General features: G+C 42.6%; 1 protein-coding gene across 6 annotated transcripts; it reads right to left on the bottom strand.

Annotated features, from left to right (window-relative positions):
• Window positions 1-2,490: 2,490 nt before the first annotated feature.
• esrp1 (epithelial splicing regulatory protein 1) lies at window positions 2,491-14,248 on the bottom strand. 6 transcript variants are annotated; one of them, XM_085802207.1, is made up of 17 exons: window positions 14,154-14,248; window positions 13,907-14,038; window positions 13,294-13,449; window positions 12,996-13,112; window positions 12,471-12,582; window positions 11,805-11,948; window positions 11,458-11,512; window positions 11,208-11,318; window positions 10,954-11,086; window positions 10,784-10,826; window positions 9,714-10,033; window positions 8,635-8,859; window positions 8,283-8,535; window positions 6,882-7,062; window positions 5,621-5,762; window positions 5,004-5,093; window positions 3,445-3,782 (listed from the first exon to the last, which is right to left on the bottom strand). In XM_085802207.1, the coding sequence occupies exons 2-17, from the start codon at window positions 14,036-14,038 to the stop codon at window positions 3,648-3,650; spliced, it is 2,349 nt and encodes a 782-aa protein (XP_085658333.1). In that variant the 5' UTR covers window positions 14,154-14,248; the 3' UTR covers window positions 3,445-3,647. The 6 variants fall into 6 exon arrangements, with proteins under 6 accessions (XP_085658339.1, XP_085658335.1, XP_085658336.1 ...); XM_085802213.1 differs by having other exon boundaries at window positions 2,491-3,782; window positions 4,971-5,093; window positions 8,295-8,535; window positions 13,907-14,248; XM_085802208.1 differs by having other exon boundaries at window positions 8,295-8,535; window positions 13,907-14,248.
• Between the last annotated feature and the right edge of the window lie 170 nt (window positions 14,249-14,418).

Raw genomic sequence — 14,418 nt, 5'->3', positions numbered from 1 at the left:
ATAAACTATGAGTGAGATAGTGACTCAAATGGACTCACTAGTTACCTGACTGACACACACACACACACACACACACACACACACACACACACACACACACACACACACACACACTATACAGACAAGCTACAGATATGACTGGTGCTGCCTGCATGATAACAGTGTCACAAGATGAAATGTTTATCTGAATTGCATCAGGGTTGTGTCTAGGTTTTCTGTGATTTCATCATCACTGTGTCCACGTTGATGCCTAAACTGTGTTTCAGACGCTGACTGTTGAAGCATCGAGCTATCGAACACTTTAAGAAATAGCACTGCTGAGGTGAAAAGTCACTTCTCTTTCAAATCAGTTTGTTCAAAATTGTAAATAGTCATTGTAATAAATATGCTGATACTGTAACAGAGCAGGCGCTGTAAATGCTTACTTCCTTATTGTATTTATTCTCATGTCAAAACATCCACTTTGACACGCCAAAACATCTGCAGCATTTGAGGTTGAAGAAACATCCTGAGGAGAGTGAAGGTGAACTGTGATTGGATTGCACTGCGACTGTGAAGCTGTAGTCTCAAGCGGTCCACCAGGAGGAGACAAATGTGCAGCCGCTGCTCCTGTAGCAGCTGACATCACTGGACCAGTGTTTCAGGTTGTCATGAGAAGCAAGTCATGATCACTTTGCTTTATTTTCTGCAGGAAGTTACAAGTTTTCATCACGGTTCAAGTGTAAAACTGCTCTCAGAAGTCCTGTTCATGAAAATGAGTTATTAGTAAGCATGACTCTGCTGCTCAGCAACTTTATTTCAGCTTTTTCCCCCCCCTCTTTTGTCACAACCACATCTGAGGCAGCATATGATCTGCTGCTGTTCTGTATGTGTTGAGTTGTTTTATGCCATCGGTCGGATCTTAATAAAAGTCACCACATCAGTTTGACAGCTCTGTGGCAGCATCTTTGGTCTCTGCACTGACATGGGAATGTGGATTGGCCGCGCCCTGCGTACCCAAGCGTTAAGAGTGTGTGCAGGCCCTAACCCACCCACTGAGGGAATGTTGTTATAAAGAATATAACCGATTTATCTGCCTCTTCACACCTGTTACGGCACAATGAGTCAGCCTGTAATTGCAGCTCCTTTCTGCCTTTCAGTGAACCACAGACAGCTAAGAGATAATTCATCTGAACAGCACAACGCAGCAGCAGCAGCAGCAGACAGGCTCTGGTATTAGCAAGAGAATGTGCTGTAAATGTGTTTTTGTTGTTGTTATAACACATTCATATTATTAAATACTTATGTGGGCAAGACGGTGAATAAAGAAACATACTGTAATAATCAACAGGAGGAGGCCTGAGCCATCTGCTGAGGTTTAAGGATTTACATCTACTAAATTACATCAGAGTGAAATCAGCATTTGCCAAAATTATGATGAAGGTCATAAATGGTGCATTTCATTTCTGTATCTTTGAAACAAAAGATACTAAATTAACATTTATAACCACAGTCACTTAGAGGTGAATGGGAGCACACCTAGTAACTCTTAATCAACTTAACTTTTAATCAATGCAAGTCTGTAGAGAAAAGCAAAGGTGAAAATAAGAGAAGTGGTTTTAAAGAGATCTTAAATTGACTACACTCCCTTCAGCAAAAAGCATAATCCTTCTGTACACACCTCCCCCACAGGCTCTATTTCTTTGGATTATACTTAACAAAGATGCAAATAATGTTTCTTCTATTCTAATTTGTTGAAACCTATAAGCTCACTCCAACTTGTATATCCAAAATTTAAATTGTATAAATAGATTTTAAATGAAACACTTTGAGATCTAGCTAAAACTGTTGCACTCAACACAGGATTAGCACTTAATCTGGAAGCAGTTTCTTAAAATCATGAAACAACACGCTACTTTTTCCCCCTTCAGTAGACAACATGTTTCTGAGCAAACTCTGCCGACAACAAAACCGCCAATAAAGTGAGAAAGGTTAGGGAGAAAAAGTATTTTGGGCTTTGTTGCATGGATACTAATGGTGTTGCTATGCTGGTTTAGATAGTGTATTTTACTGCAAGTAGGAGAATGAGTGAGTGTGTTTAAAAGGGATCAAGTTGGGCGGAGTGCACAAGATTGTATTACACAATGCCAAATCTGCCCTGAGGGGGTCTGACATGGTTTTGTCTGTCTTCTTTCTCTCTCTCTTGCCCCTTCCTGCGCTCTCTATGCTCCACTTTTCCACCCTGTGAAAAAAAAGGCCATGGTCTCACATAATGTGTTTAGTGTGTCTGAGTGACAATGGTTTCTTTGCCATAGCATGTGTGTGAATGTGGGAAACACAGTGGTAATCACCGAGGACAGTGAGATCCCCCAGTTTTGCCTCGAGCCACATTCTGTCATCAGCAGCTCCACCTGTGTGTTTGTGCCACCGCACTTCAAAAAGCACAGACGCTGCAAAGTGGATTAAAACGTACACAAAGGCAAAAAAGTGAAATCAAACAGCTGAACACAGTCAGACTTCACGTTATGTTTATTGTTTTTTGTCAGCATGACCGCAGCAGGACGTCCTGAGCTGGAGTTTAAAGTCCTACTGTAGGATGTCGTACAGCAACATGGAGCCCGAAACAGCGGCCTTTTCAGGCTGCAAATGGCAATTAAATCCACAAGATACATATCTCAACAAAATCCTTCCCCTTTTCAGCTTTCAATCAAGTCTCCAAATGATTTACTGGCAAAGGGATGAATATTTGTGATTCTATCTGGGAACAATATGTAATAAAATCTGTCAAGCACTCCTGAAGGCTCCTGATATTCACTCAGTAAGGTGATAGCTTGTGACACGAGTATTCCTGAAGAATGAAATCCCGTGGTTGGGTTACCAGAACTGGGGCTGTCCTCTGTTCAGGTGAGACTCCAAAACAAAAGGCAAGACAACATTGGCATTACACAACACAGACAACGGACCCATGTAGAGTGCCTTAAAGTCGAGAGGGGAGGGGGGGGCTTATGAAGAGTGAGATGTCACATTTTTGTAAGTGAAGTCTGATGCAAGGATCAGACTATTTGACAACCTCACAGTGTAACATATTATCATTCAAATATACTGCTATTATAGTCATTAAAATTCTTATTGATTAGCAGTGCATTGATATTTGGCATTATGTAAACATCTTACAGTTTTACTACTAACTTCTTCATGCACTAAAGCTTTCAATACAATCACTATGTACTGTATCAAATGTATATAAACACAAAATGTAATGCATATACAGATTAAGTATTAAAACGTATCAACACAGCCATGCATAATACTCATTCTCATCTTTTTCACACTCACACACACTTTCACTCTTCACAGAAAAGCTTAAGGAAAGATTTAGCTCAGTTGCTACTAGGTCATTCTTCTCTAGTTTGGCTAGCAAATATATCATATTCGATGATAAAATCATAACATGTTAAAAAAAAATCTCTATAAAGCTTTTAAAATACACATTGTGCAATATAAGACAAAACTGCTATTTTTTTTTGGCTAAGGCCACAATGATTTTGGTATAAAATACATTAATTTCTGTTCTTAAAGATATAAATAACACATCTAAAAGACTATTTTTTAAAACCTAACAATACATTATGAGTCACTGTCAAATGACCTCTGTATCACGTACGACCCTACAGCAGGGTCAGGTCCAGGTACTGTCCGGCCGGCTTGGTCATGAGAGCGGGAAGGGACATGAGAGAGGCATCGGCTCCACTGGACTGACCAATCAGACCGCTGTTCAGGAGAGACACAGACTCCGCGGGACTCTGGAGGGGGACAGGAGGGTGAGGAGGGGGGAGGAGAACAGAGAGAAAGACAGAGGAGTATTATCTCAGGGTAAAAAACGACAAACACAGAGCCCTTACACCAGCACCAGATGTTACCCATCACCTTCTCAACCGCTTGAGGGCTACACCTGTAATTACCCAATATTGTGCTTTTACACTACAACACCACCAATTGACCATTCACTAAGCCACGCCCCTTTTAGTTTTTGTTGCTATGACTGTCAAGCTTTTCTCACATTTTCACACACTGGCAACGGTTTCCAATGATAAGCAGACAAAAAGCTACTGTTGCCAGCAGATTTAACGGCTGTAGCTAGCTAAAGAAGAACTAGACACTAGAGCGAAGACTCTCAGAGCTTTACAAAGACAAACAGACTTGTTTGATGTTGAGGACATTTTTACCTCTTGTGCAAAAGTCCTCTTCAATTCTGTCTTGTAGAAATCAGACGGTAATGTAACTCAAAACTTGGCTAGCACCTTAGCCCCCACACAGTGAATGTTCCAGCTCTGAATAAGTGTTTCATTTTTCTATGATATTTTGCCATTACATGCTCTTTTAAAGCTTTATTACTACGACTGATAAAAAAGCTAGTTAGATTTAATAATCCCATTTGACTTCAGAGTGGAAAACATAGCTTAATCACTTCCCTAAAGCTTTTCAAATGTTTGTGTGATTAAAGGACTATAATCCAAACTCATCAGATACCAAATAAAGCTCTAATTAGAGATCCAGTCTGTGTTAACGTAAGGAGAAATCCAAAGCTTGACAGGTCTGTCGTGCCTGTAGTTGTAGCTGTGTCTGGGGCAGGGGTAAGTGAATGTCAACTGACCCTTATAGCTATTGCTGTATCCCAGAAAAGACTTTTCTGAGATGACAGTAGCAGCCAGTGTAAAAGATCCAGTCGGTCAGAGCAGCATCCCATCGAAATGATTCAAAACGAAACCCAAGGAGTGAAATAAAATCCAAAGACAATTCCTCTAACCACTCAACTCAGTCAGCCATTGTTGCTACTGTGCGCAGTCAGTGAAAAGTTTTCTGTTTTCACAAAAAGTATCACTGTTGTGTCGAGCCCTGTACCCCACAGGGACCAGTCGAGACCCAAGCCACAGCTACGATCCCTGTCTAAAACTAAAACCCCCTTCACTGAGCCCTCAGCCAATCCTTACCTGCCACCTGCCTCAGACACCTTAAATACACACCCATTCTTTGGGCTGCGTAAGCAATGTCCTGGTCGGGTCGTGAGCGTGCACAGGCCCGTGGGTGTGCACGAGAGCATCCTCTGGGGTGTACTGTGGTGTGAGGAACGGGGAGGAATGACAGAGACATGGGGCTGAGATAAAAGTAACCACAGAAACTAACCTAAAGACCACATGGACACGTTAAATCCTTGAGGAAGAAGAATTGGTTCTTGTAAAAAAAAGAAAAAAGAAAAAAAGAAATCCAATCCACATTTGTCTGTTAAATTGTTATAATCTTACTTTAAATCCGCTTATTTATCATATCCCTGGCATTCTTCACTCTACTCCAAGTTTAAATGAGGTTTGAGTTCCTCCAATTCAAGTCCAAGCAAGCAACAGAGCATGAGTGACAGAACAGGGAGAGTAGACAGGATAAACTCGTTTGATAGCCTCTGGGCAAACACAGTGGATGCCTCACAGTATACACCCACAATAGAAGGAGATTTGAATACAACACATGGATCTTACAGAAAGCGTCCGTGTGAACTCTGAATGTACAGAACATTTGAGTTTATAGGAACTGGATTACTGGCCACTTATTATCATAGAGGGTGTGTTTGTACAGAGCCGTCTCTTACCTGGTATCCCTGCATCGCATTAATGAGGTCTTTGACTCCGTTGCTGTTGTAGGTCAAACCTGGCATGCGCACCAACCCCCCTGGGGAGGAGAGGGAGGAGGGGGAAGGGAAGAAACCTACGGTGGTAGGTGAGCCAGGTGGACTGGAGAAAGAACAGAGAGAAGGTATAGACAGACTGTTATCCTAAAAACATCTACGAGGCAAGAAAAACAATGTATTGTCAACAGCATATCTCCGAGCAAACAAAGCATGTAAGAATCACAAAAGTGGGAGTAACCCTGGGTGTTGTCTTTAAATCACCCGTTTTCTCAAGGACACAGGGCAGACAAGGGAGAACCAGAGGTCGCTGATGTTTACCAAGCTCTCTGATACCACAGTGTTCAGTTATTAACTACCCTTGCACCAGTGTTTCTCCTTGGCAAGATGTATTTTAATCAAAGGGGAACTGCTGCCCTTTTTGCACTTTAACAATAAGAGTCTATTTTTGTGAACCACAGCTGAATGAACAATGCAAACAAAAATATGTGGAAAAAGCTCCCACTAATCACCAATCTACTTCCCAATGTATATTGAACATTGCAGCCAAAATAACTTAATTTGCAGCAGTTTTCCAAAAGTTTTTTAAAAGTTCCAGTGAATGTATCATGAAATGCTTTATCGCACTTGTTTGCTTCAGTTTACCACGTTAACACCCATGTAAACAGAAGGCTCAGAAAATCTGACGTGTAAACAACACGAGTTAAGTTTATTTGCTTACTCAGCACCACACAGCCTCCAAGTAAACACTGTGTGGCTGGCTCAGTGTGGGGCATGAGAATCGGTTGGTTTAAAAAATTATTTGTATTGGTTAAGGAGTGGTTCACTTTATGTGTGAATGTGAAATCATCATGTACATTAAATTTGAAAACATCTCCAAAGGACTTCTGGCAAATTACCAAATCTGACAAATGACCATTTTTGGGGATAAAATCAAACTGTCAAAAAGCCATTAAGACATAGCGAATGATTAATGATCAGGATTAATGACAATTACTAAAGATTTTTGGAAGTGTCAAAAAAGAATGATATTGATACAATTTTCTTGTGAAATCAAATAAAATCAACACTATCACTGAAATAACCCTAACCCTACAAATAATGTGAGGATTGGTCACATTTACAAGAATAAAAGTCACTAGACTGATGAACCAGGTAACTGAACAAATAGCTGTATTTTAATATAAGGGTCTATCCCTGCACATCTTTGATAATTATTATGTACCTTGGGTAGTAGGCTGTGTAGTTCATGTACAGCTGAGCTGTGTTGGGGTAGTAGGCATGTCCAGGCGGCAGGGGGCGAGGGGCCAGTAACACCTGACCAATGGGAGGGTAGAGAGCAGCAGCAGCCTCTGTAGGCAACACAGGCGGTACAGGAGTAAAGGAATAGGATGGAGGAGATAAACCTGGAGAGAAGATAACAGAGAGAGAGAGACACACACAAGACTTAAAATCAGACACACAACAGAAGTACAGTCATGTTGGTGAAGTCTGGTCATTGTTTGCTTCATGATGAGAAGATCATGCAAACTTGCAAACAATGACCACGTTTATCCTCACTGAACACCTGACGCACGTAGAGTATCTATGTAAAAGTTAAAGAGTGAAAGACACTTTGTGCAGTATATGTTAAACAGGACTGTGAATGTATTCCGCAGTGGTTGTGGAAATGAGAAAAACAAGTTATACGAGTAACAACTAATTTAGAAAATGTTCTTTCTCCGTGCCATTTTAGGCCTATTGTTAGTTTCAGTCTCGACATCTAAACACTTTTCCCTTCTTCAAAATATCTTTCAGGCCACAGGCTCAGTTTGCTCTCATGTGGAACAGGGTCTTCCTGTTCGACATCATACTACCTCACCTCCAACCACACATGTCTTGCCTTGAATTCCTGTGCTGCATCCTTTTCACTCATATGTACATCAGAGTTTTAATTAAACCAATCTAAAAACAATATTTTGTAACCTGTGGGTGCTCCAGTGCACATTTACAGTGAAGGACTACAGACAGAGAACAAAGCGCATCTACGCACTAGCGTTCAGCTCCGCCCACCTTTCCCACAGCTTCTGATTGGACAAGCACAGGACACACACACGCACCTGAAGTGCGTCGTTTATTGAGGCTAAAGCCCACAACCACCACTACCAATCTGATAAGACTGGAGAGTCGTAAGCCATTTTGCCATATTGTAGTTTTGATGATACTGAAGCTGTCTTGCTTACACTTTTCCAACCCTTTCAGATCTTTATGAATTACTCAAGCAGTGGTAAGGGAGTAAAATTAAGAATGAGTAACATGCTGCTGAAAAGATGAACTACAAGATTCAATCAGGATGTGTGAACACAGGTGAAAATTGTAGAATAATCTGTTACCCGTGAGGTTTCTCAGTGCATGCAGATGGGTGATTTAATCACACTAAAATTACAAAGAGGTACCACACTTCCACAAATGCACACACGCCAACACATACATTCTCACACACACAGTTTTGAATCCTCCTAGTGAGGCCAGATGTCCTCATCCTCCCACAGTACTAGATTGGAGAAAACCCAGCAGCCCTGCCCCCACGGCAGGAGCCCACCTACCCTGCAGTCCCGAAGCACCCCCAGCTCCCAGCAGCACTTACGTCTGGACTTACATGGCGGCGGGCTGAGCCCTGTCCCACTCCTGCTCCGGGTGTGTGTGTGTGTATGTGTGTGTGAGAGCGAGCCTCCCATCAGCACCAGGCCCATCTCCTCTGCGCTGCAGGGGAACACCTCCACGTAGCGGCTGTTTGCGCCGCGCTGGCTGGACATCACGTGTTTGTGCAGCCGCTGTGAGGCCTGAAGTGCTCGTTCTGCCGACGTCATCTGGATGAAGCAGTCGCCTGATGGACGACCCTAGAAACAGGCCAAAAATATGTCAACAAAAATACTGCAACGCTGTGTCATCACGAGCATGCTTGTCTGTGGGTGTGTCGGTGCGGTTGTTGCATGTACCTGCTGGTTGAGGACCATGTGCACACCATGTTGTCTGATATCGTGTGTAAACTCGCCCAGGAAGGTGAGGATATCCTCTATAGACGCCGTGTAAGGCAGCCCCCTCAGCCTCAGGCAGTCCCTCAAACCCCCAGGAGGGGGAAGGAGTGACACTGAGGGCAGCACAGGCACCAAGGGGGCAGGGGCCACGGAGATCAGAGGGGCCGATGAGTACCGGTTCAACACCTAAAACAAACAGTCAGTTACAAATGATATACTCTGCCTATAGCAAATACTGTCAAGGATAAGTGCTGTCTTTGTGAGTTTCAACCTCTGACTGATATAGGGAGTCCTTTCTCCACTTTGGTCGCATAAACTTTAGGAATATACACCTAAGCACCATGATGCACAAATGCTCAACAGACATCCTGTGTACAACCAAGATACTGTATGTCCACATTGTGTTTGAATGTGCAGCAGTGTCAGACCGGAGCTGGCTTGTTGCCGGCAGGACACCAGCATGTTTGCATTTCTGGAGAGGACCAATAAAACCACCAAGTCTGCTATACCTACGAAAGAGCAGCTGCAGAGATATGTATGTGGGTGTAGGCTTATCGGCCCGCAAAGATAAGAAAATTAGTCCACGTGTGGCTACCTCAACAAGTGAAGTGGCTTAGCAGTGGAGGACAGGAAAGAAAGAAAGAAAGAAAGAAAGAAAGAAAGAAAGAAAGAAAGAAAGAAAGAAAGAAAGAAAGAAAGTCTAAACCAACTGTGTGTACCCATCTATTATAGGGTAATACACACATCCCCACCTTTAAACTCTACTCTAATAATTCCTAGGACTGACGGAGGAAAATAGAAACACACCCACTGTCACACTCTGCTGTGCACACAAACAAGCACAGATCCTAAAACCTGTCTATTTGTCCTTAGAAAAAGAACTGGATGAGAAAGAGTCAGACCAGCAAGCCTTAATTCAAAATCATTAGACTAATAAAGAAAATAATTAACAAATTAAAAATAAACAAATGAATCCACAGTGCAAAAGTACACAGTGTACAAGGAAGCACGCCCACATCCAGGGAGACACCCTGACATACCTGTTGGACCTCTGCTGCTGTGCTCTTAAATAGCTCAATATATCTTCTCCCCAGGATTTCCTTGTGTTTCCTCAGAGCACATTGGGCGTGTTCGTCACAGGCAAATAAAACAAAGGCATCGCCAGTGGGCCGCCCATCTGGGTAGTGAACAAATAGGATGCCATCCTTCCCTCCACTGACTGGACATGTCTCCTTAAGACCATCTCCAGAGGAGAAGAAGGCCAGCACCTGCTCAGCTGTGGCGGAGAAAGGAAGACCTCGCATCCTCACTATGATCTGGTCCTCACGGGACAGGAACATAGCTACCTCATTGGAGGTACCTGTCGCACACACAAACACAGAGGCACACCTATTTAACCATTAAGTTAATAAACAGCAATTATCACACCTTAGATTTTCACAGGATTAAGTATTTATGTCGTGAGTAACACGCTGTAATGGTTGGGAGTGTCTTCGATGCTCCTGTCTTTCTGATTCTATAATTGTTGGGGATGAAGTTAAATTTGACTCTTATCCCTTTATAGTTTAGTTTTGAGTGACAGTGCAGATCTTCAATTTTTACAAAGATAAACATCAGCACCATATGTATCGGCCTGATAATCAGACGTCTTTTTCAACGCGTCCAAGGAACCAGGTTAGTGTTACAGTCCATTCAAAAAAACAGGTCAGCTGACTCAATAGGAATCTGTGCATTCAGGACAGACGATCTCCTAGTGGGTGTACGATTTGGAGCACCAAGAACTCTGATAATCATTAATCCAAGTAAATTAATGGACATACATCAATATAAACTGCTACATGCCACAAAAAGTCTGGTCAATAACACTAGATGAGTGAATTTTAATTCTTGTTTCTTTAATCGGGTGAGTTGAACCCTTGACCAAGAATTTCACCTTGAGTATGTAAGAGCATGTCACTGCTGTGGGACATCATTTGTTTATTCTAACTACTGTATATTTTGTAATATAACACCAAAAGCAAAATAATAACATGAAGAAACTTTTACTATGCATACAGGTTACAGTTGTTAAGTAGAGTTAGATTAGGTGTACATAGTTTTATTGCCTCACCTCCAGCTATCTTCAGGAAGTCCTCTCCTGTTGCTTTGTAAACCTGCCATTAGAGGGAGAGGGGTTTATGATGAACGATCAGGATTGTCAGCGTATCATCAGGTGTACAGTATACGTATTCTGGCCTACTTGTTTTATCTGTAATGAGAAGCCGGGTTCAGACAGGTTACCTCTATGTATCTGTTGCCCATATGGTGTTTGTGTCTCTGCAGCGCCAGGTCTCGGTGTTCTTCACTAACAAAACGAACAAGAGCTTCTCCGTTCCTCCTCCCCTGAGCATTAAGACACAGTGCCGCCCCTCCTCTATACAACACAACATATATCACACTGTTACATGAGCAGCAGGCCCCACAGTATAATCAGTATAAATGGTGACAGTCTGTTTACTGTAGGTGAGCAAGCCTTAAATATGCCAAAAACCTACTTGGCAATGTTGAGTCCTCTGAAGAATCGAGCTATATCCTGATCGGATGACTGCCATGGCAACCCTCTGGCTCTGATCACCGTGTTGTCGCACACTTTCTCCATCTTGCTGCTACAAACACACACACACACACACACACACACACACACACACACACACACAGAGACATTAGCTCAGCAGGAGTCAAAGTGGGATTGATTTCAGAGGTGGAGAACAAAATGAATATTTATCTTGAGCGAACTTTACTCACCAAGTTCCAGACTCAAACTTCTCATAAACTCTCTCAGAGCTAGAAAACAAGTGACCTGTAATGACAAGGCAACGGTTTGATTGCAATTTGAAATCAATACAGTTGTTATATATGTAACATACTCAGCATGGTAACTGTAAAGTCTTTAGGCTAAAAATTAAACTTTATTTTCTAACCAAGAGTTTTCTATTACAGTTGAACTGATTGAATGAAACAATTTTCAAAATAGATTAATTTCTTGAGGTGTCATACCTGATCTGAGCACACAATGTGTCCATATGTCAAACTAACTAATATCCAGTGTTTCACTCTTGATATCATGGTGTAATGTCATGTGTGCTACTCACAATATGGCTCAGAAAGCAGCGCAAGGACAACATTGGCCATAATCTGGACCTGCTGTACTGCTATTTCTGCAGGCAATATGGCTGCTGGATCAGGGGTTGCTGAGGGGTCCCACATGGGGGGCACATCAACAGGTATACTAAGAGCTGAGGAGGAGGAAGTCAAGGAATGAAAACAACCAGAAACAGTAGAAACAGGTAAACACTTGTGTTGAAAATATTGTGTGTACAATGGTGTCTGACTGGAAAAATGAAAAGGTTCCTCTGTGTAGGAGAGAAATAACAAGGAAATAAACTGAAGAAGCTCACCAAAAAGAAACTAAAGCAAACACACACAGAGTGAGATGTTAGTTTTCCTGTTCCAGAGGGTGTGTGGGATTTGCTCTGTTGGTTAAACACACACTCTTTCACTGAGCACTAGGTAAGGTGCAGCCATTGTTTTCCTATTTGCATTTCAAAACCTCTAGTCTTGCAGCCAACACCCCGTGCCTTATAAAACTTAATGTGTGTGTTGTGTGTGTGTTTTGCAATTTAATATGTGACACACGGGATCAGGGAAAACACACATTAGAGTAACCAAATCAAAAATGTCAACAATTGTCCAAATTATAACACACACATCCACGCAACACACGCAACAACGTCAACAGGTGACGTATTGAAGGATACACTCTGACATGTTGTAGACATTCAAAGCTTTGAGGTCAGATGCGGGGAAGTGCTTCTTGAACTCTTTCCGTAGGTCAAAGAAAGAGTAGAAACAGTCTGGCACCAGGATGTTCTGGAGAGGGAAGAGATTAGATGAGAGGATGTGAATGTGCGGCCCATCAACAGCTGCCATTTTATTGCTCTCATTATTCCTGTTTGCTCAGGCCGGTAGAGCCGCCTGTGCAACACTTCACACAAGGCATGTGGGAGAATTTCACCAGCGTCACTGCGCGGCTATGCTTTACATGTGCAGGTACGGTATGTGCACAGGCATGTGTCATTAGACAGGTTTGCAGCACTGGCGGCTCTCAAGTTTTGACTGTGAGCGTAACATTAAACTGAACCAGGAGCAAAGTGCTGACACGACACATCCCTTCGCTGTTGTGTGAGCTGCTGCTGCTGCTGCGGAGGCTCTGAGCAGCAAAGTGAGTGGGTATCCACCCTGGCTGCGAGGCATTCACCCACCCAGCTGCTCACTCAACTCACCTTGCTCGCGGCCTCAGGGTGAATCACTTGGCGGATGTGGAGCTGCCCGTCCGTACACAAACACACCGACGTGCCTGTGCCCGCACTGTTCACGTCGTTTGTCAGTTGTAAATTAAACTGCAGAAGGGAAACAAAAATGGGGGACATAAAACAGTCAGAAAAGAAATAAAAAAAACATTCACAATCTCACTCTTGCATCTCAACCAGCTGTGTATTATATACACTATTTACAACATAAGAAACTGTTTTGAAAAAGCTTATTTCAGCTGACTTCTTGGACTTTTTAATTTATTTTTACCAGGTTTAAAGCTGCCTCAAGACTTGCAGCTGTGGAAGAACAATCTGCCCCGGATCCATTGGCCTCTTCAGCGCTCTCCTCCACATCTTCCTCCTCTTTTTCCTCTGTCAAGTCTGAGAGGTCAGGCTTAATGAGGAGCTCCTGCAGCCTGCCCAACTGGTTCACAGAAAGAAAAAAACACGTCAGTCTTGAAACAGGCTTACACAGAAACCCACAGGCTGTAGGACATATTGTATAGTATCGCTGTGATATATAATAGTGTTAACTTGAACTAACATAGATAGTTTATTACGTAGATATTATAACACGGAAGAGAAACAAAAGCATGGGAGCTGTTTACCTCACATTGTAGGCTATACCCTATCACACTGGATAACTTTTTGGCTTACATTTAACTTGTAGATGTTTTCTGAGGCACTGTGTGTATACAGATGAAACTCGCCTTTTATTTACTATTTTAAGTTTCATTTTTGGCTGTCGTTTTTCATTTGTGTCTATTTCCGACTGGAGTTGAGTTTACCTGCTCACTCCTTTATTTACCACCACGTCTCCTGTTTTAGAATAAATATAGTTAAGTAGCTTTATGGTATAGGAATAACTTTTTTTGTTTTACCTTTTTGTTCTTTACATCCACCAGCTGCCAAACCAACTGCACGAGCTCCTTCTCGTCAGATCCCAGTAGCTCTCCGCTCGCGCCAGATGTGGCGGTGAAAAGCACCACCAGGTAGTCTACCTGCGCCGTCATCTGAGCACAAACAGCGCCAAAAAGAAAACTAATATAATACTACTCAAAACTTAAGGACAGAAAGTGAAGATACGCCGGAAAAAACAGGTCGCAGGCGGGAGGCGAGAGGTATCACCTTTACTTTGACACCTGAACGCAAAGGTGAGCTCCTCAAATCCAGGTTTCGTCGCGTGAGAAATGTTACGCCTAACCTCCCGCAGTCACCATTTCAGAGTAATGGCTGCACGGCCCCCGTTTTTGTAGTGCATCTACCTGTGTGACCACGTGACTCTCTACCTGCCCCCTCCCTCCTTCAGGTGGTTTACACATTAGGACGTGGCAAACCACGGAGAACAGAAAAACATGAACTTTTCTTTGTTTAACACAGGTTTTCTGTGTGC

The sequence above is a fragment of the Trachurus japonicus genome, chromosome 16 (assembly GCF_045865225.1).
Source record: "Trachurus japonicus isolate A0001 chromosome 16, Traja_1.0".
NCBI lineage: Eukaryota > Metazoa > Chordata > Actinopteri > Carangiformes > Carangidae > Trachurus > Trachurus japonicus.
This window is presented reverse-complemented; position numbering and strand designations above follow the sequence as displayed.

Excerpts from the sequence above, each read along its gene's own strand:
- esrp1 (XM_085802207.1), bottom strand. The coding sequence starts at position 14,038 with ATGACGGCGCAGGTAGACTACCTGGTGGTGCTTTTCACCGCCACATCT. Across the intron at positions 13,450-13,906 it reads TGGATGTAAAGAACAAAAAG|TTGGGCAGGCTGCAGGAGCT; the intron begins GTAAAACAAAAA and ends TCTGTGAACCAG. Across the intron at positions 11,513-11,804 it reads GCTGCTTTCTGAGCCATATT|GTCACTTGTTTTCTAGCTCT; the intron begins GTGAGTAGCACA and ends TTGTCATTACAG.